At 36.6% G+C, this 23,232-nt stretch overlaps 1 protein-coding gene and 1 long non-coding RNA gene across 3 annotated transcripts in view; one reads left to right on the plus strand and one right to left on the minus strand.

The window, feature by feature from the left end:
- Positions 1-23,232, minus strand: part of LDB2 (LIM domain binding 2) — a 119,200-nt gene that overhangs the window by 63,535 nt on the left and 32,433 nt on the right. For both annotated transcript variants that reach the window (XM_053458302.1, XM_053458301.1), the window contains exon 2: positions 11,988-12,090. In XM_053458302.1, the coding sequence (XP_053314277.1) occupies positions 11,988-12,090 (103 nt within the window). The remainder of the gene's footprint in view (positions 1-11,987; positions 12,091-23,232) is intronic.
- LOC128480728 (uncharacterized) lies at positions 18,061-18,431 on the plus strand. The gene is made up of 2 exons (XR_008350536.1): positions 18,061-18,277; positions 18,354-18,431. It is a non-coding gene; the product is annotated as an uncharacterized LOC128480728 (long non-coding RNA).

Consider the following 23,232-nt stretch of genomic DNA (forward strand, 5'->3'; position numbering starts at 1 on the left):
GCACAATTCATAGCAATGTGAATATTACAACACAAAAATATTAAGAGTATTAGGTACACATGCTAGTGAGCTGCAGAAATAAAGCTCTTTCCAGCCCTTTCACGGGAATTCTTATTCATCTTAATTGTCTATCCGGAACTGGTGGCATTTCTCCTCATTTCTACCTATGTACTGGCTTGATTTTGCTTTAACTGGCTTTTGGATTATCCCTGTTTATTGTCGACAAGTGGACAAGTTTAATCACTCAAGGATGTCTGAAGTTTGTTACGACAATTCTGATTCTGTGTTCTCTCTTTGTCCCTTTTTTTACAGTATATATATATATATATATATATATATATATATATATATACGCTGATCATATACACTACTCTTTAAAATTTGGGGTTCACGTCTAGCTGTGTAATATGATTGTAAAATGGTTTTCTAATGATCATTAAACTTCTGAAACAAGGACATTTCTAAGTGACTCCAAACTTATGAATAGTAGTGTGTGTGTGTGTGTAAACTTTATATGTTTAGGAACTATTAATAAACCAAGCTAAACCTCCTAAACGTTACATTTAATTTTGAAATCTTAAGTGAGCAAATCTGTCAAAATCAGGCGTAGTGATTCAAATGCTCTTCAGTTTTAGAAATCTTTAAGTATGTAAATGATAAAATGTCATCAATGGGGAAAAAAATGCCACTTGAAAAGGTAGCTGATTAGTTATGGAAGACGAACTATTTGCTTTGGATTTGCAGCCAGTGAGCGCTGAAAATCACAGGACTACTGGATAAGAATGAAGAAATATTAAATGAACAAATGTAAGATGTTACTACATTATCCTCAAAGTCCCAGATTTCAATTCATGCTGCATGTGCATTTTGCTAAAAATGAAAGAAAACAACAGAAACCAGTTTGTCGGCTTTGTATCCCAAACACCACTCTCTTGCCAGAAGAAAGTGCCTGGAAACCCACGTAGCAGTGCTTCACCTGGATAGTTTACAGGTATGCACATGGTGTAGAAACAACGTGCAGGTAGAATCCATACAAATAAATGTATTTTATTTTTTTGCTATGTTCTTTCTGTTAAAAACTAGAACTTTTTGTTCTCTTTGTCAACCAAGTGCTATTCAGAGCTGACCTGATACCGCTGCCAATGAAACAGATTTGGGTGGCACATGTCCACAAGGACGCACTTGCATAAAAAGGTCCGTTTACTTATATTAATGTGACCCTCTAAGCCATGCTTTTATATTCATGCATGAACATGTACATGGTTTTTCAGGATCTGCTTCATTCATATATACAGCGTAATAAACACCTGACAATAGCAGTATATTGCACTTCAATGAACTGTGCATAGACTTCGCAGAAATAGAGGTTTTCTTCGTGGAAGCTGGAAAAAAGCCAGACCTGTTGACACCTCTAGTTTCAGTTTTAATTTGGAGCTTTGTAGAAGACTACATATATTTAGCATTATTTGCTGTAGACAAACTGCCTTGTCATCTAACAAAGGATTGTCCTTCAGCCTTGAGTAATTGATCCCACTCCTCCAGGAATTCATTTTTTAAGGGCATGTGTGAACTTGAATTTCTGTATTACAGAGTAAGAAAAATGTTTGGCGTATTGGCCCCCCAAAAACGCAAAGCTTTTATTGGGCCAACATAGAAAAAGACCCCAGAGATCTCTCCTTCTTCAGTTGAAAAGGAAAGGAGATGTCTGAGGTTCTGAAACGCTTGTCACAAGATTTCCAACTAGCATGGCAGCTTCTGGGGATTGCAATTCTAGACATGCTTAGCTAGAGGAGGTCTAATGGCCTGTGCCTGGGTATACATAGAAATATGTTAACAGGAATAAGAGACAATGAAGCCAAGGGTACCATCCAATACAAACCAGACATGTCTGGCTGGCCCCGCAAAGTTTTGCTTGTTTGTGTGCCATGCTGCTTACCCTATAGAAGTGAACTGGAGCTTGTTCAGTTGGGTCCTGGAAGTCCTTTGGCCCTAAGCTAATATCTAAATAATATTTGGGGTATTTGGCAATAGATGGGCTATTTTCACCATATTAGACAAGACAATTTTCTATATTTCACGTTTGAATTATATTTTATTGTATTTGATTGCATGAAGTTGTATTATAATATTGTTTCTGTTGTTATAATGTGTTTTTATAAATGATTAAAAAGTTGTATCCTTCTTGAAGGCACCAATCACACATTGCATGACACACAAAATACAGCTTACTAGGTATGATTTTTTTTGTTTTTCACAAGTTGCTGGAATATGCTTTTTTTGGAATAATGTTTTTTTCATCCTAAAATGCCTTTCAGATCTCAGTCAGAGAAATGGAGAAACAAACATAATTGGTTCCTCTGATCTACAGGTGAGGCAATATTGCTTCATTGGCCCATAGGAGGCACTAAAGTACAGCAGAATCATTTTGTAGCCCCCCTCCCCCCCACCCCGGTGTGAAGGGAAGCCTGTAACGGTTACCATCAAAGTTTCTAGCATAACTACATTCAAAGAACCTATACCTTGTGCTGTCTGTCACTTAGTATGTCTGTGACTGTAACATATTGATAGCTTTATGGCGTAGTAGCTATGGCTAAGGGCAAGACTCTGTACATAAATCTTTAAGCTATTTGTGTGACTGTTTAAGAAGAATAACATATTTTTTTTACATTATTTGAATTTACGGATACACGCTGTGCATATGCAAACTATTGTGATGTTTAAGTTCGTAAAAAATAGGAACATCAAGGGATGAAAAAGGGACATTGGGGAGTACAGGTACAAAAGAAGGACTCTATCTCATAAAGAGACCATGACCACAAGGTTATTAGTGTAAAGGTTTTTTCCTTTTGGTAGTAAGACATTTTTAAAAACACCATACATACCCCTAATGATGTAATGTGGGAGATGAACCTAAACTGTATTAGCTAATTTGAAAATGGAATCTTTAGTTGAAATTGATACCAACATAGAAAAATATCTAAAGTTTACATAAGCTTTTTAAGACCTTTTAGATCAAGAATTGACTTCTGAGGTCTGAATGTTTATGCAACTTTATATATTTTTCCATGTCATCCTAGTAAAGATTATAACCTTGTTTGAGCAGGGCCCTCTTCACCTGTTGTCCCCGTAAGTCAAATTGTTATGTTACATACTACTTGTGTCCTGTTCACCAATTGTACAGCACTACGGAATTTGATGGTGCTATATAAAACAATAAATAATAATAATTATAAAAAGTATCAACTTAAACTAAAGACTCCAGAAGAATTACGCACAACTACTTCCAGAGAATGTAATGTACATTATAGAATTAAGAGTACCTGGGCTATGCATAAAGATATCTTAACAAAGTGATTTAAGAAGCACTCACTAGATGGTCTCTATCATCAGTATCTATGTAAGAAATCCTTGTGATGTTGGCTTATTAAAAGGCTACAGATAGAATTTCCCTCATCAAATAGGGTCATTTCTAACTAAATTGTCTCTGAGATATACTCAATCAGTTGAAGCGCATTGAACAATTGAATTCATTTACGTTTACCATGGATAATATAACCATCATCCAGAATCTGATGATTTCATTTGAATATACCAAGAACACAAATATTATTAAAGAGAAAGCAGAAGTCATATTACATCTGATGTCATGCAGATAATGTCTCATAAGAACTAAGTAATAACTGATTACAGGGATTACAGACAATTTGAATTTTTTAACTCTGCCTTTCAGTAGCGACTCTATACGTTAAATAAAAAGTCAGGGAGATCAGTGGAAAGCAAAGCGATCCACACACAGATATATATGAAAAGCACTAGCATGTTTTTATATATTAAAGATGTTGTTGAAGCTAGCGAACCGATATATTTTAGTTTCTGAGCTATAATTTAGCACTTGGGTATCATTTACTTGTTCTTTTCAACACCGGATATGTAGAATGATATGTCATGGAATGGGAAAACACTCGGACTCCTTCAGAGGGTGGTGGAAACCATCCCAACTCATTCCTGGAGGTGCTATAAAAATGGTGCATTCTATGACACAACATGGGGCATATTCACTAAAGTTAAACTTAAGTCATGGGAGTCTAGTGGACAATTGTGTTTTATACTCCTTGACTTCACAATATATGAAGTTCGACTGTATTGAGCTTTTGCTGCAGAAAGAACTTGGCTGGCCCTGTAATGTATGGTTAAATCAGTGAGATTATGCTTCACCCATTGATTTATGCATTATACAGGGCCAGCTCAGACTTTCTTGCTGGGGGAACTTGCCAGAGTTGCCCTTTCTTAATGATTAGTGAAGTGAGAGAGTTATAACCACAACCCTTCTCTCCGACAAATGCTCCTTGTAGCACTTGAGTTACATTTATAGATCTTCTACCTGTTAATGAAGTAGTTTATCATGAAGTAGTATGATCTGTGTTTGGGGGACAGACTCCCTGTATGACTAGACCTACCTTTTTGGCCCCAATCACCACCCATAAGATGGAAGGGAGGCTGCTGGGAAAATGGGGGGATTTGCTTATGATAAGGACTGAGGACGAATCCAGCATAATGAGATAAGACAGGAATGAAGCAAACACTACAGTTTATGACAAAGTACACTCGGTTTACTGGTATAGTAAGCAGCACTGTTCCACGCAGTCAGTGGCGACTCTAGAAACAATATATAGGGGGGGCACACAAGATACCACAGTCAAACTGGGGGGGGCATTAGTAATTTCCACCATTAAATCATATTACTGAAAAAACACACACACACACACATATATATATATATATATATATTGCCAAAAGTAATTTAGCCCCTGCTGCCCATATATATTAATATTAGCCCCAGTTGCGGATATATATTAATATTAGTCCCTGCTGCCGATATACATATATATATAAATATATATATATATATAAATATTAGACCTTGCTGCCGATAGCAGGTATAGATCAAAACATTAACACACAAACCCAGCTTTGCATGTATAGATCAATTGAAATTCACTTGTGATCTCAGCACTGAAGGTATATATCAAATAAACATAATCAGACATACAAATCCTGTATTTGCAGGTATACAATAATAATATATGAAATGTAGCATCACAGGTATAGATCACATAAATACATGGAAACAGCATTGCAGGTATTAATCAACTGAACAAGACATACAAACCCTGTATTTGCAGGTATACATAAATAATGTATGGAAACATAGCATAGCAGATATGGATCTACAGAATAACACAGAAACCCAGCTTTGCAGGTAAAGATCAATTGGAATTCACATAAAAACACAGCATTAAAGGTATATTTAAAACCCCCTAAATTACAGGCATAGATCACAGGTTGCACACCCCAAAGCCAGCCCTGGCATCCACACTGCCCACATAGAACCTGGCCAGCACCCAGATAACACACATAAGATTTGCCATCTTTGTCCCATATACACCCTGCCTGTGCCATCTCGGTCCCCAAGGCTCAAACATCCTGCTAGTGCCATATGTGCCCTTCCACAATTATACATCTATGATACACACAAACACATTAACTCATGCTCTCCCTCATTCAGACAATTCACCCACACATTAACTCATGCTCTCCCTCATTCAGACAAATCACCCACACATTAACTCATGCTCTCCCTCATTCAGACAATTCATCCATTTTAAGAAACTACGCCCCTTGGAGCTTCAAATGAGGGTCTACATGTATTTCTAGGACAAAAGTTGAGTGCACAAATAATGATGGAATATGTCGCTTTGGCTAGAAAATATGTTTTTTCTATCCATAGCGACATGTTCATTTGTGTCTAGCACACTCCAGGTTTGTACTAGAAACACATCCAGCCCCTCATTTGATGCGCCAAGGGGTGTAGTTCTTGCAAATGTGTACTTTTTGTGCCATAATTTAACTTCCTACATGAGCAGTAATGCCACGTCAAGGCTTCAACCCTAATTACTGATCATTCACACGCCTTTCACATCTCCATTCACTCGCAGAAGCACACACCATACTTTCCATACATTCACTCACAGAAGCACACACCATACTTTCCCCTTACAATCCCAAAGAAATGATGGTAAAGGGAGAAAAAAAATCACTTTTACAGCAAAAATAAGTTTTGCAGTAAAAATGCAAGGCGCTCCAGGGATGATATGGTTACTCACGTACCGCACAGGCTAAATGGCTGATTTTAATAATATTTGCAGTTCATCAGGATTTCAAAAATTGCCTCCCTCTACCGTTGGCTAAATTTAACCCCATGATTAAAGGGATCATGGGATTAAAAATTAGTATCGGCCATTTTTAAAAAGGGAATGTGACTTTTTTTATAGCTATATGATCGCTGTGGTAACATTGGCTACCACAGTGATCATTTAGCTAGAATATTTAAACTTTTTTTTTTTTTTTAAAGTTTAACTACTTTATGTTTAAATCATTTTTTTTTACATTTTTATTTTTTTTAACTTAATATGTTTTATTATTTTTACAATCTATATACTGTTGGAAAGGTGAGGCGATTACCTTTCCAACGGTATATGTTGGAGGTCTGTAGCTGCTTAGGTGCCTGAGATACAGGCATCTAAGCAGCATGCCCCCATACCGCTTTAACTGACAATTGTCAGTTATTAATAAAGTTGCGCGGTGACGTCATCGCGTCATTGCGCGTGCCGTCACCGGCCGGATCGGGTGAGCCCGGTGATGCCCTTCAATGTGAGGGGCAGATCACCGGGGTAGGTGGTGATGGAGGTCCACAGACCTCCATCAAGGTAAGATAGTGCTAGCGACGGCATGGTGCCGTCGTTAGCACCTGACTGGGACTGCTAGCGACGGCACCATGCCGTCGTTAGCAGTCAAGGGGACTGTCCTGGGTGGCTCCAAATTCGGCGGGGGGGAAACAGGGGGGGCAAGGAATATCCTAGGGGGGGCAATAAAAAGGAATTCTCCTCCAAACACACAATGTATTCCCAGCCTCTCAGAGTCTAACTGAGACTAGCCACACCCCTATGCATGGCTAGCCTCACCCTCTTGCCATGGCCACACCCATTTGGTGCCTACTATAAGTAGTAGGGGCAGGGGAAGGGTATCCTGGCAGGAGCTCTGGGACATTCTTGAGTATGCTTACCAATTCCGAACTCCGTGGCAACAGGTATTAGAACTAACAAGCCAATTCTTCTGAGGAATTCTCCTTTTCCTCTTATCTCATCCTTGCAAAGGACGGCCCAAACCCGACAGCTGCCATCAAAGCTGAGCAGTGATTAACAAAAGGGCACAAATAATTTAATGGCGGGAAACCCTCATCCGAATAGGATGTTAATGATTTTAAATCTGTATACACCCTATGTTATATAAGCCATTTAGCATATAAAAAAGGGTAATATCTGTGAAAAATGACAGATCTGTTTAAGTGACTGTGTATATTATATCTCCTAATATCATATTTATGTGGTCTGTCTACTTAATAAATTGTGGGCTGTCATAGTACAAATACATATTATTATTCTGAACACTTTTGAACTGTCAGTCACTTGGCATTTTATAACACAGACTGAATGCGCATGACAACCCTGTCAGCCCGACAGCTTAGACATCGCTTACATTCTCCTGTCCAGTTAAAAAAAAAAAAATCAATGATGCCTTCTTCAGATGTCTTTTTTTTTCAATGATGCTTTCTTTTTTAAATAGAGTAATATTAATCTGAAGATTCCAAGTTAAATATATTAAATCTAATCATTTATTTCTTTATTTTTGCTCAGTTTTACATAGTTTTATTACATGGCTTTTTCTTAGTAAGTATATTAGAAATGGTAGTATTGCCCCAAGGAGATGAAATCTTTAGTCGAAGGTGATACATTTTATTGGGGCAACACAGGAAAAGATGCTACGTCACTGAAACTCTTGGGACCTCAAAGGACTTTTCTTTGCATCTTGAGACATGATCGCCAAGGTCCCGAAAGTGGATGTGACTTTTTTGTCTTTTTTCTTAGTTGGCCCAATAAAAAGTATCACCTACAAAATATTAACAGAAAATGTACTGTTTTGGGGCTTATCATTGTTTTTTTTATTATTTAATTATGAAGGCAATATAAATTAATAGACAGCAACCTACTATACACAGTCTTTGTAATCACTTCTGAAAGTAGCTGTGAAACTACATGTTTTGTCCCCAATGGCTTCTAAAGTGGTGTAGCCCAACCAGTTTAGCAGCCAACCATGCCAAAGAAGAGCCGAAGCCAGCATGAAAAGTGCGAAAAGAAGGTATCCAATGCCAACATTTTTTAATTATACACAGTACTGTTATTTACATCATTATTATAGTGCGACCATACAATTATTGCACACATTAAATACACCCCTCTCAGAATAAGACCTCTGTTACCCTTATGCTTAAATGTCCGCATAAAACAATGAAGCTGTGATACGGAGAACAAAAAATGCTTATTCTTGATGGAGTTTGTAAACATTGTATGTAATCCTAATTAATTCAAATGTACAAAAAAAAAAAAAAATAACCCACATAAAATGTGCATGAAAAAATAAATAAAACACCATATAGGAAAATACTACTTGGGGACTTTTGGGGTGTGGGTGGTAGGGGTTAGAAACCATTAATTCTATATGGGCACTCCAGTTCTCGGTCTTATCTATTATATATATATATATATATATATATATATATATAATATATTTGTCTGCTTAATGTACTTTATTGTTTTAACTTAAATATTAAGAAAATAATATCACACCCAGGATTCAAAAATATACAATATTAATATCACAATTCAGTTACTTATTCAGTTATTGTGAATTTTTTTAACTCCTCAAATATTTCAGTTTGTTTTGCAATTGAATTGTTCAAGTTATCGGTCACATTAAAGGTGGAAAAAGTTCTGACATGATTTATCTTTGTCTCATTCTTTAACATCCCAAGAACCTGGCATTTTAACAGGAGTGTGTAGATGTTTTATATTCACTGTATATACTAAATTTAATCAGTGAGTTTTGTCTAATTAAATAAAAACAATATTTAAAAATATGTAGAATATTGTTACATAAAAGATAATTTCTTACATATGAACTTCCAGTGGCTATTTAATTGAAATTATTGTAGCAGTTTGCCTTTTTAATTTTATTGTTATGTAGAAATAATTGTGTGGTTTTTAACCCTATAAGACTCAATTACATAAAAATCGTGTCGTTTCTTTTGTTTTCTTCAAGATTATAATCTATTTTTTTGCTCTATGGAGAAAGGAAATAAGAAACATAATACACCATACAATAATCAACTGTGATCCTGAAATGAAACTATTTTTAAAGAAATAGGAGGTATTCTTGATTTTTTTTGGGGGGATCATGATGTCATGTACCATTTAAAACTTTCTCACTTCATAAAGAAACAGCCTATCACTGCCTGCTTTTGTGTCACATGACAATTATGCATTCCTTGAACAATTATGGATTCTGGCATTCAGTACTAGGAATGATACCTCTCAAGCTGCATTTAGTTATGAAAGTACTAAATTCAGCAGTGTAAGTGTCACAATGTCTATGGTTTTAAAATTATGTTCTATCCAAATAGTTTTTATACTCTAACTCCATGTCACCTAAAGGCTTCAGACTCCAAGAAATGGTGGCATAGGCTCCAAAAATGTCAGTCATATCTGCATGTTTCCATAAAAATAAAGACCACGTGAATGGGGTGGCCATAACCACAACGTTCTATTAACTGCTTCAAAGCGGAACTATCACATCCATTATAAAATTATAAATCCAGCACTGAAAACCCATCCTAAATTAGTAAGATTTATTTTTTTCAAATAACAAAAATTAGGTGTATGTAATTTGCCCCTTTGTACTCTTCCTTAATTCTTTAACCATCATAACCGTCTTGTTCCAGAGATACTTTAATTCATTGCAGTCCCTCTTTAAAACTGTAATCACAAATATATTGTGATGAGGCAACAACCTAATATGTGATGCAGCTGCCAAATAACAGGCGATTCCATATAAAAAAGTACAAAATATATAAACATGATTAATAGATTAATAGTAATTAAGATTGATCTAGAAGGTTACGGTTCCCCTTCAAGGCCGTTCAGTATAAAAAATGTTAAATTGTGATGTATGGGAAAAAGGTAAACAAAGTACGAATGTACATGCTTTAGAATGCTTCTGTACTAATGGCGACAGTCTTTAATTAGGAGTAGAATGAAATGATAATGGAAAGCAGAATAGTTTGTCCCTGAGCACTGTGGAATCAAATCAACGTGATAAATGTTGCATCTGAGTACACTGTGCTGTGACGTGATATCACAGGTATAAAGTGGGTCCAAAGCGGGGTAAGCCAAGCTAATGTTCAAGTCAGGATCTGCATATAAAGAAGTCAGATGAGGTGTAATGATAATGAACAGTGCAGACGGCAAATCAACTCTTTTTCTAGAAACAAAGCGCATGCACATTAAATACTCAATAGCCACAGTATCATTTACAACAAATGCCAGCCATTCTATTAGTTAAAAAAAATCAGGCTTTTAAGTGATGTAGGAGTCAATCTGTTATAGCCGAAGAGGAGAAAAGTAGGGGTCGGTTGGTTTGAGGGACAGAAGCAACTGTCCCATGGGGCAGTCCAAATTCTTCAAACAAGGTTGGCCCAAAGTGGGCTAGACAGCTCTGGGAGGTGGGAGCTCGATCGTGTCATATAACGCAACATGTGTGACACTACACACAAGGCAACTATATGTATGTGTGTGTGTGTGTTTGCATTGTACTGCTGGGAAATGGGGCATAATCTGTGTGGACCCATGCTTGACATCTTTGTGCCCTAAGGTGTTCCAAGAAATTAGCAGGCAACGCTGGCAATTATACTTCAATAGTAGTCAAAGTTAATAGCTAATAGAAGTTCATGTTGTTACTGCTGGGGTAGTTTCCATGAAGAAGGTTGATACTCCTAGGAACATTCGACCTGAGCGTTGTCGAGCGTTCTACTACAGAGCATCTTACATTCCAAAAGTTGCTTGTCCTGTCGATACTAATAGTGAAGAAGATGAGCTAATATGACCTTAACCCACCTGACTCTCAATAGAAAGGTCTTCTCTGTTTGCATACCACAAGGCACTAGTACATGGTCCCCTTAGACATGTTTATTCCAAGTATATACAAGTAAAAGTATTATATAATTCAGAGTACAGCAAGCAGCTGAATGAGAAACAGCAGGAGTTCCGAGAGCCCTGTTCAGAGCTCATTGCAGGAGTTTTTTTTTTTATGTTCCTGGGCTCTGGAAATTATTGATGGAAACTTTGCATTTTTTATGACTGGTGAGATAATGTTTCTCTACATTCTTATATTTTTATTTTGTTCATCTGATGAGGAAAATATTCCCATCGGGACCAAAAGCCAAATGAATAAATGATGTATCTACAGTACCTTCTTATTTCGATCACATACAAGTTTTGTCAACAAATGATGAACGTTACAGAGATACAAATCCTTTTTTTTAAAAATAAAAATACAATATATTGTTCACACTTTTAGGCCATACTGGGATACATATAAATTTTACTGTTTCTGTATTTGACAAAGTATTTTATTATTATTTATTCTTAAGAAATCTGTATTTTAAGGGAATCTCTCAGTTTTGATTGTCCATGCTGCCAACAATATCCACCAAAGATGTATCTTTTCCGCTTTCCCGCTTTCCCAAAATAGTGTTTTATTGCATTTTACTAAGCTAGCCACTACATGACATCTTACCACATCTTGCATTGTGGAGAAGCAAGGGAACAAACCAAAGAAATTGACTGTCCTGCCAACTCCCTCTTTAGTGAATAAACCCCCAGAAGGTTCTACTTTACATAGTATCTGGAATTGGAAACCAAGTAGATGCTGATAAAACATGCCAACACAGCACAAAAGAAAATAATAAATATACTATTCATTTAATGTTAAACAAAAAAGAGAATTTACTGTATGGCATATAACAAAACACTTACTGTATCTCTTTGGTCCATCCTCTAAACAAAATGACAGAGTTAACGTTGCATCATCTTCGAAAAATTCCGTTGCAAAGGCATCCCACCAAAGATTGTCACTGTCCTGGGAGGAGAAAATAGGACATTTTAGAATCAGAATATTTGAATAATCAAATTTTACTTAAGTCATAATAACATGCTAGCAAGCCTGTATGCACAATAGGGTTTTGTGTCATTTATAGAAAAATGCACAGTTTATATGCTAGTGACCGGTACTTAGTCAGTTCTTTGGGAAGTTTAATTAAGCAACATATACGTAAATATTTTGCACTATATGCAGGAAGATTATAAAATAAGTTACCAATTCAAAATAATACATACTATATATATATATATATATATATATATATAAATATATATACTGTAAACAACATGGATCATTTTTAATTTCATCTTATATCTTTCATATCTGATATTTTCCTCTGTTTAGAAGGGATAGTCCTTTCGTTGCTCTTTTCTCCCCTCGATGGTCCTCTTTTTTGCCGAGTACAAGTGTAATAAGAGTGTGCTACAGCCCTAAAAGTCACAATTATGTATAATATTTTATGCACATAGAATCAACCCATGCCACCTCTGCCAGTGCTACCTGATATTTTAGGGGTAGTAGGAGGACTGGTGGTAGGTATGTTTTACATATTTGAGATATTGATTCGGTCGGCAACAGGGCTTTCAACATTCACATATCTAGCAAACATTCAGAAAGACAGAGAACACAGACCCTTCCACTACAGCCCTCACTAAAAAGAATATCTGGACAATAAACAATTTGCAAACACATTTAGATTTAAAGAAGTCCCTTTTTTTTAACTACAAATCACGATCACTGTATTTAAGTCAATGACCATCATAAGTATTTCTTTTATCCTGAGTTAAGTTGTGCAAATATCACCATTATTCTCACTATTTACCGTCATGTTACCCTTGTAATTGAATAGAAAGATAGTCTCACTATTGATGCAATCGATGTCAGTTAAAAATACAAGTTACATTGAAACAGTTTTCCTCAGGCTTGCGCGTTAAAGTGAACCGTCACTAATTATGAAAACTCATATAAGCAGCTTGATTCATTGACCAATCGGACAACTAGACTTTTTAATAAAAACATCTCACTGTAATATCAGACTTACTAATAAGCTACTCAACTCCCAGTGCACAAAACGCTCAGATGCATGTAAACCTTTAGTATGTGCATCATATTTATTAAACTAATATATGTATAATATGTTCAAAGCACAGCACTCTGCCTCCAAAGTGCAATATTAATGTAAATTAATAGTAAATTAAATAATGTATTAATAAGCAGTGTTATGTAGAAATGTTTGTAGAGCTAGGGGTGTTCTTCAAGTATGAGGGTGTATGTGTAACTGTGTGTTAGTATGTGTGTGAGTGTGAGTGCGTGTTACCTATGTCTCAGACCAGAAAGTGTCAGCTCAACCCTTAGACTTGACTTATAAAGCCCAAAATAAAAATACAAACATAATTTCCCTTCCTATACAGCAACGGTATTGTAAAAACCTTCCGTTTTATTGTAATTTTTATTGAAATTGACTTATCTTAAAACATTTTTGTTTTTTATCAGATTTATTTTAATTGAGCGGAGTATAATGTAACCTTCCCCATGCACAGTAATTAATGGCTCGTATCCTGGATCTCAAAGGGTTAAATGCTAATACCATGCAACAGGGAAATTCAACAGAGCTAGTTCCAGGACTATTTTGCTGACGGGAAAAATCAATGGTTAAAAAATGGGAAAGCTGAAATGTTCTTTCAGCAAACCTTTCCAAAGTCCATTTTAGTGGAAACTGTAATCTAAAAATCTATTTAAGCAAAAATCTGTAAAAAAAAAACTAAAAAAATGGTTATTTAAAAAAAAAGAAACAAAAGATTAAAAAGTGAAATTCAAGGACTGCCCTAGGCAGGTTTAAGTTATGGACTGACAGGTAGTGTGGAGTTTTACCAGACTAATTATTTTCCTATTCAACAGTAATGAGATATTGCCATGGCAACCAACTTCTCACATGGCGCACGGTATTTGTGCACCCCACACAGAATCGTACGCATTGAACAAGTGCTTTCTCTCATAATGTTAACTTCTTTTCCTTATGGTGCACCCCATTTACAACAGGTAATTGAGCTAAAATGGATAACACGTTGGAAACCATACATAATACATAGGTGAACATTATTAGTGCCACATTACGGGCCACATATAATGAAGATGTACCACTCTTAACAATTTCTGTCCATGTAAAGCATAGTAATAATACTACATCATTAACCGTGTACTACATACCATGAATTCTTATATAAGGAATAGCTAATGCAAATAATTGATCCGAACTAGATGCAGAATATACAATGCTAATCATTATACTTCTGAGCAATATAATACATTTTAATGTGGGAGTCTATCTCAAACCATGGAAAAAAATACTGTCAGTAATTATTATAATAATTGTTAATATTAGCAGTGCAGGAAATAGATTGCATTATTAGGTGATTAAAAAAAAAAAAAAGAATAAAATATTGAATGGGTTTATTCCAACAACCTCCTTATAAAGCAGATGTAAGAATTCATCTTATAAATAAATATAAATATATACTGTGCAAAATTATTAGCCAGGTATGAAAAATGCTGTAAAGTAATAATGCTTTAAAAAATAGACGTGTTAATAGTTTATTTTAATAAAATGCAAAAAGGAGAGAAATCTAAGTCAAATCAATATTTGCACTGGCACAAAGTCAGGGATTTTATGAGTTTACTGTACTGTATAGTTAGGTGTATGATTAAGCAATTATACCAAACAGGTGTTAATGATCATCAATTTAATATGTAGGTTGAAACACAAACATTAACTGAAACAAACAACTGTGTAGGAGGAATAAAACTGGATGAGAAACATCCAAGCTCACTAACAAGGTGAGGCTGCAGAAGACAGTTTAATGTCAAAAGTCATACACCTGAGCACAGCAACAAGACATAAGGCAGTTATACTACATCAGCAAGGTCTATCCCTGGTAGAGAGGGGTTTCCAAATACTGAATACTTCTATCTTTGTGGCACCAGTTTGGGGAAGACCCTTTCTTCTCCCAGCATGACTGTGCCCTTGTCCACACAGCATGGTCCACAAAGACCTGGTTTGACGAGTTTCGTGTGGAGGAAATTAAGTTGCCTACATGGAGTCCTGACCTAAACCCCACTGAACACATTTGGGATGAATTGGAATGCTGATTCCGAGCCAGGCTTCCTTGTTCAACATCAGTGCCTGACTCCAAAAATGTTCTTTTGACTGAATGGGCACAAATTCTCAGAGACACATTCCAAAATCTTGTGTAAAACACTGTACACATCCACATACATACGTACATACACACACATACACACATACACATATATGCACACATATTTACAACATGATCTCCTCTCAGAGTCTCATTTCTTCTCTCGGTAAGGGCTCCTTTCAGTCTGGCTCACACGCACTCTTTATTTATTCTATACCCTTTAGGCTGAAAACAGTAAGATATAGACTGTCAATATACACACGCACATATATATATTATCTCTACGGTTTTTCTTTATCTCATCTCTCTTTTTTCTTTATCTTTTCTCCCCTTCCTTCTTATATCAACATTTTATCCCCATCTCTCCCCTTTCTCTTTATCTCCTCCTCTTTCTCTTTACCTCACTTTTGTCCCTATATATTCACTTGCTGTAAATCTTCCTCATTTTCTATACCTCCCCTTGTTCTCATTATCCCCACTACTCATTCTCTCCTTTTTCTCTCCAACTCTATTCTGTCTCCTTATCTATCATCGTCTCTCTTCTTTCTCTTTATTTCAACTGTGCCTTTTGTATTTATCTCTCTCCTTTCTCTATCTCTCTTCTTTCTCTGTTTTTCCTCCTCGTTATCTCTCAATACCTGCAGTATGCACTGAAGCCAAGGTCTGTATAAACAGACCTCATCCTCGTTTTATTTTGGGCCTGTTAGAGGAAGATACACAATGGGCAAGCTGGGAGATTGCACTCAGTGCACATCTTGCCATATGTATGCATGCTTGGGACTGCAGTTTGTGGGTTTGTATCGCTGTGGCAAGTGTGAGTGGCATCTCTGGAAGCTCATGTTGGAACTCTGGAGAGGTTTATTGCAAAACTGAGAGATACTGACAACCTTGCAAGGACAACCTCTTGCTCACTGAGTAGAATGTAGCCCCCTAGCAAGGAGGGAAGCGGGAGGTGAGTTGGGTAACAGTTAGACATGGTTGCAGCAGGGAAGGAAGAGAAAAGGGATGGTCAGCCCTGAGTTTTTCCATCCCAACAAATTTGCCCACTTAAGTGAGCATGTTGGGCAGGCAGACTACGGAGTGATATTGCTGAAGGAAACTGTTCTCCCTAACAGCTGGGATAACAGCTCATCTAACAAGCAGGTTGTGGAGGTAGGGGACTCTATTATTAATAGAATAGATAGGGTAACCCGTGGCTCTGAATCACCAGATCACCAAGAACTGACTCCAACATCAGAAAGCTTTAGAGTGATCTTGTTGTGGCTTCTTCTAAAAGGTTCTCCCTCACCCCTTCTTAACACCTCTGCTCTCCCGCTACCTCCTTCTCAACTTCCACTTAACAGGTATAGTTCTAACTAGGGAAGTAAACAAGAACATAGAGCTTTTGGACATATAGATTGTCCACTGTACACACATAAAGAACGTGTGAGCAATGGGAAGCTGCCCCATTTGCCCAAACCTTAAAAATTACCCTGGATTCATTTAAAAAAGTGAAACAATATCTGTTTATCAACCACATTGGGCAGAATTGTACTGTCTTCCAGTTCTCAATGTAATTGACTCCATTCAGATATTCTGTCACAGCGAGTCTGCTTCTAAAAGTCGAAACACTTTGTGAAAGAACTCAAATGTCAGGAGTGCTTCACATGTCATCAAATGCTGCCTCACTGCCAATTAGTGTAGCAAAATGTCCATGTGTTTAATGCTTTAAATTGTACATCTGACATCTGCCTACTCAGGGCATTGTATTATCTTTCACACTTCATCAAAGTAGACAATCTGACAGATCACATCTAATTAGATATAACGATAGTATTCCATTCTCTCTGTACTCAGGTTGTTAAATATGTTAAAGTATTTTCATGTGAGTTGTTTCATACAAAACAGTCATGATGATGCTTTGTCCTTTGTGTTTATCATGTACAAAAAAGATAAGAAAAGGACAGGTATGACAAAAAAATTTTTTTTCATTATTATTCACATACAGGTGACCACTTGGATATTGTTGATAAGCATTTACACAGAAATAATCAGAAATACGTAACGTTCCTTTAAATGATTCCCAAATTAAGATCCAGAAACCTGTTGTAAACCCAAAACCGTAGCGGTAACATTGACAATAATGGTCTCAATTCTGTGAGCTGTCTGAGACAAATAAAAAAGAAAGGATGAATGCTAAAACTATACTTACTAGTAAAAGATTCAACTCCTAGGACACATAGTCAAGTAACAATTGCTAAGCACTCAACCTCGCACTCAACCTCGCATAATCCAAAATTCTGCATTGCCAATGCTATCTTTAACCTCTTCTTTACTGTTTTGTGCCCAAAAACCTGATTAGCATCCCACCTGCTAAAAACATCCACAAAGTATCTATTTTTTGCAGAGAAGACAACCCAGGGTATTTCACTAGCAGCGTTTATTTTTATTGATTTTTTCCCGCCAAACTTGCCATGTTTCTTGGGACTGTTTGCACAGACTACATGCAACTGCAGAAAAACCAACCAAAATGCATGCAGGTTCAGCTCCACATTATGGACATAACCCGGCATTTATAGGTTAAACATTTATAGCTGGGGCGATTAGAGATGAAAAAGCAATGGAGGTCTGTGCTGTCGCAGGTGATTGGGCAGACTAGCTGGGCAAATGAATCTTATCTGCCATTAAATTCTATGTTTCCTTCTCATTTTTCAGGAATGGTGGGTGAATGGTCACATCTCCAGGGTTTTATTTTACTTCACTGAGCCACTCTGGATTTGTTGTGTTACAAGGAAGGTGGTCTATGTTAGATCTTTGGGCAAGCTGCAAAAGAAAATCCTGATTCATCTCCTGAGGAAGCCGGTTGTCCGGTGAAACGCGTTGAGAGAGAGGGATATATTGGGAAAGTTCCTGCTGCTGGACGGTGGACTTTCCTGTGCCTGGTTTAAAATCTGATTACCTTGTACACGCTTTTGTACACTTCGTCTGTTGTAAGTGCAATATTTTACCTTATCCACATGACCAAGTGATACTGTGCCATTGTTGCTGTGTTTTTATATTTTTTAGCCACAAAGAATTAAAGAATATTTTATGATGAGCGCATTTATGTCCTTGGAAATGTGAGTGCACTACTTACTTGCAGTATTGCAGAAGCCTTATTTGCATACAGAGTTACACTATATTTTTTTAAAATCTTTTTTTCCCTTATGTGGATGTGCGCCTCATTTGGAAGAATTGCGTTGTGCTGGGCACACACATCTAAGGAGAGTAGCCACAACATTTATAAACGTTTTGTTACTTTGTAACCATTTCCAGCTTTATGCAAATCAACAATTCTTGATAGTAGGTCTTCGGACATATCTTTTTTGTGAGGCATGGTTCACATTAGCAGATGTTTCTTGAGAATAGCAAACTCTAAATGTCTGAGTGTTTTTTATTATTTAAGCTCTAAAACACACCTCCAATCCCATTGTATTGATTGGAATCCAGGTTTGCTAACTCCTGACTCCCAATAGCTTTTTTTGAAGTGATTAGCCTAGAGCAGGGGTAGGCAACCTTTGGCTCGCCTGATGTTGTGGACTACATCTCCCATAATGCTCTTACAGTCATAATGCTGGCAAAGCATCAATGGAAATGTAGTTCTGGAGAGCCGAAGGTTGCCTACCCTTGGCCTTGAGGTTTACAGACTTTTTCAAACCCACACCATGAATATTTGAATGATTCAATATAGACAAGAACAATATATAATTTCTGTGTTTTTGGTTAAAACAGATTCTATTTTAGATGAAGATCATATCAATTTTATAAAAACAGAACATGTTGTAATTCCACAGGGTTCACATTTTTGCCACTGTATATTTACCTATCACTTTTTTCAGATCTGCATTAAATATTCAGGAAATATATATAAATATATATACGTAAATATACACATTTACATAGTCAAGTTGTCCCATAAACTCTACTGTTACTGACATCACAAATAAATTGCAAATCATACTCACGCAGTGTAAAGATAATAAATGGGGGAACTTGTTGATTAATGCATGTGTACTGATTTGAAAACCTAATTTATGACAGCATAAACTAAAAAGTTTAGTTATATTAAGAATAATGAAAAAAGTCAAAACCAATATGTGCCAATCTCCATATAATTGCCAGTACATAAATAATATATGTTCTGTCCTAATAAATAAAAAATCTATGACAAAAATTAATGAAATTCTGGTTTGAAACATTATATATGATATTTTATAACTTACGGGAATGTCGCCAACCTAACTTTTTAATCGCAAATTTCTAGAGAATGTCAATAGGAAATAAATTCCAAAGTTTTAAGCAAAAAAAAAAAAAAAAAGATTTGATAGCCCCAGTTTCAACTGGTAAAACTGGACTTTCGCTATTGTGCGCCATGAAAAGTCCTCATTTAACCATTTCCATGCGGGACTGCTCAATTTTGGAAGTCTTAGAGTTGGTTGTCACACATACTGAGTTGATCCAAGATCAGCAGCTTATCATATACTTCACATTTTATTTGGTCTCAGTGTCAGGAACCACTTTTTTCGCTGCCTGAACCATGGCTTTTTCATACCTGTGGCATTTAAATCTGCTACCACTAGTGGCGACCCTCTGCCCTCTGGAGCACTCAGAACTCAGGTGTGCCTTGTTACCTGGGTTGAGCCCTAGTCAATACATGCAGCTGGGCCTTGTTACCTGGATTACCCTGCCTTTATGAACCTGCCCTGCCCTTCACTCAGTGCCTTTGTATTGAAGTCTATGGACCTTCCTGCACCTGCACCTGCACCTGCACCTGCACCTGCACCTGCACCTGCACCTGCACCTGCACCGTTCCTGGTTCCCTGCTTTTGTGTCCTTCCAAGTGGACTCCCTGCTTTTGTGCCTTTTGTACCCTTCCAAGCGGGCTCTCTGTCTGTCGCGCCCTTCCAAGCGGGCTCCCTGCCAAAAGACTTATTACCTGTATTTATTTTGCCATACGTCCGGTTACTTGCTTAGACTATATTACCCTTATTTGCTGGTCCTGTTATATACATAAAATACACTGCATTACCTGGATTTCTGTTGGTGGTGTCTTTGTTTGCATAATCATGCACCGTGGGTTACAGACTGAACCCCAAGTATCCCTTGCGTATGGGCTCCTACCCGACCTGATCACCCGAGTCCTGACACTCAGCTACGAAGGACTCTTTCTCAATTTTTTGTCAATTTGTCTATGGTGTACCTCAGTTTGCCATCCGGTTTTCATGATACACGATTATCATTAAAAGGACGGTATAATATCTCAGACAATCTGTAAAAATGTGTTATCTTTAAAGAATTTTAGTAAAGACTCTGTCAGGTCTTTAAATCAGTTTTGGAGGAAGAAAGGATGTTCAAGTGTCTGCGTTCAGGAACACATCATACTGGTTTCATTTTGGTTACACTGTGCTGCCAAATAAGTAATTGTCTCATTTTACCATTGTTGCTAATGGACAGAAGAATTTAACTGTGTCAAATAAGACTGGGTCTCAAACAGAATTGTGAATATTTCCATATTTTACAGACAATTTGTTTTGTAAAATTCCTTATAGGTGTTCAGAAACCATAACATTGGGTGATACTTTTTATTTTCATTTAGCTGTGATTCACACCATAGGTGTACATACATACTAAACATAAATAATCAATATGGGGTGAGCAACACATCATACCAAAATATATGCATTGCTCACCCATATTGATTATTTAGGTTTACTATTTGTGCTTGACAGAGAATAGAGCTGATCTCTCTGTTAGGCTTTTTTGAGCACTTTTCTATACAGTGCTTTTGTTCTTTATTATTATTATTATGATTATTATTATTATTTTGTTATCTGTATACTAGTTATGCTTTTCTGGAACTTTGTATAAGAAGCTACCTTACATTGTCTTGGAAATATGGTATAAACCGAGGGTGACTTTAATTTTTTTTTCATGTTTTTTCTTATTTCTGGTAGTTATTTGAGGCTTCTCAAAGACTTACAGGGCTCCAAGACCAAGAAACAAAATACATTTTTACGCTGGAAAAGATTCTACAAAACAGCAGTTATTTTTTGCTACATTTTGAATTCCCTGAGCGTCATGTGCTAATATTCATTAAAGAAGATTAATTCATAGTCTTTGAATGCTAATCTTTCCGAATGTGAATCATTAAAATGTTGTTCTTTTCTACATAGTTTTATTTTTCTGGGTGTAACTGTAATTTATTTATTGTGAGGAACTTTACAGATAAATTAGAATCTTGGGAAAAAATGTCTGAAATGAACGCAAAATGATGTGTGTTCCTCTTATGCAAATAATATGTATGCATAACTGGGGGGGCAGGTTGAAAAATGAAAGGAGATAAAAACAAGAAATGCATTTTTCTTATTGTTTTTATTAAATATGAAAAAATAGTTTACATGTGAATTAATATAGGGTAGTCTTCAGGATTTTTCTTTTTTTTTTCTAAATTAATATTCAAATTTTGGGGGGTCATCTTGTAATCAGGGTCATCTTATAATCGAACAAATATGGTAATATGTTGGCCAATAACTTCCTGATGAAGTTGGTCCTCTCTTCCACTGCTGACCTTTTCATATGGTAATATAAGTAGAGATGAGTCAATAAAATATCTTTAAAATGTAAGGTTTTTATATAAGCTGCTTCAGTTTTGCTTTATGGCTTATTGTTTTCTTTTTTCAGAAGACAATGATGCTTCACCCAAATATATAGATGGTGTATCATCAATAATAGATGGTGTAATATTATACTTTAAGTTATTCAGATTTATTTGTTCCAGTTATGAAATAGCCTATGTATTCCAAGTCATTTTTCCTTGTTTCCTGTGATGCTTCATTACAGTCTGCATTGGACTCCTACTATCAATATAAGTAGGAAGTTATAACACACGTTCTTGAATGTTTTAACTGGATTGTTTAAGCCGACTGCACATTTGTCTTTAGTACTAGAGATTGCTTCTAAACAACCATTTCTAGTCTACAGCTATTATCGTATGCAGCAACGTATACTGGTCTAGACTAACTAGGCTTAGGGCAGTAGCTCCTCTGCCACGTTAAAGGGGCAGATCGCAACACAACTGAGTCTTAGCCTGAATCAGAGGGCATTGAGCAGATCCTTTCTATGGTTACTGGGAAGTGGGAGCAGCCCCAGAGCTATTTGCTAGATTACGCCTTGTCATTCCCTTGATGATCAGAATGTTTGATGCTTATTAGTGTTTCTACAGCCCTAAGAATCACTTGAGTATCCTTGCCAGGACGGCCATTTGGTGTCAGACTAGCTCTAACACTTCTTACCCAATACGCCAGTTGAGGAGATCAGAGACCTGCCTCACAAACAGCCCATTTACTCTACACACATTTACTCTGGCACCTGCATACACCACTAATATTATGCGGAGGCAACAATTTAAAGAATGAGCAAGATGGCTTCTCCAACAAAACATAACAGAAAAATAGCAGGTATTTCCTGCAGATATATCCCAGCCTGCCTAACATTTCATGGAAATACCTGATAAACTAGCATTGATTTTTCACATATCATTCCTGTCCGAGGGATTTATCGATGTGTCATGTTTCTAGAGGTCTCAGCAAAGTAGCTTGAGAGGCATTACTGAGAATCTCGCGGCTTTAACACACCAGGTGGTAAATAATGAACAATAACTAGTGACATTGATCCTTGTAGTATGGTCAATGAAATCTTTAGCCTACTAATTGTCAGCATTGACAAACAGTTCATGATCTAAATGAACAGCTGGAAGTAATTTCCAAATGGAAATGTTCCAGATAGATTTAAACGGCACGTTCTGCGAGGCAGTTAGTTTTTATTGTTAGAAACTGTCCCTCACAGCATGGCTGGCGAACTGCCTAGACGGGGGCTCCATACAAAAGCTGGCTGACTAAATTGTTAC

The sequence above is a fragment of the Spea bombifrons genome, chromosome 1 (assembly GCF_027358695.1).
Source record: "Spea bombifrons isolate aSpeBom1 chromosome 1, aSpeBom1.2.pri, whole genome shotgun sequence".
Taxonomy (NCBI): Eukaryota; Metazoa; Chordata; class Amphibia; order Anura; family Pelobatidae; genus Spea; species Spea bombifrons.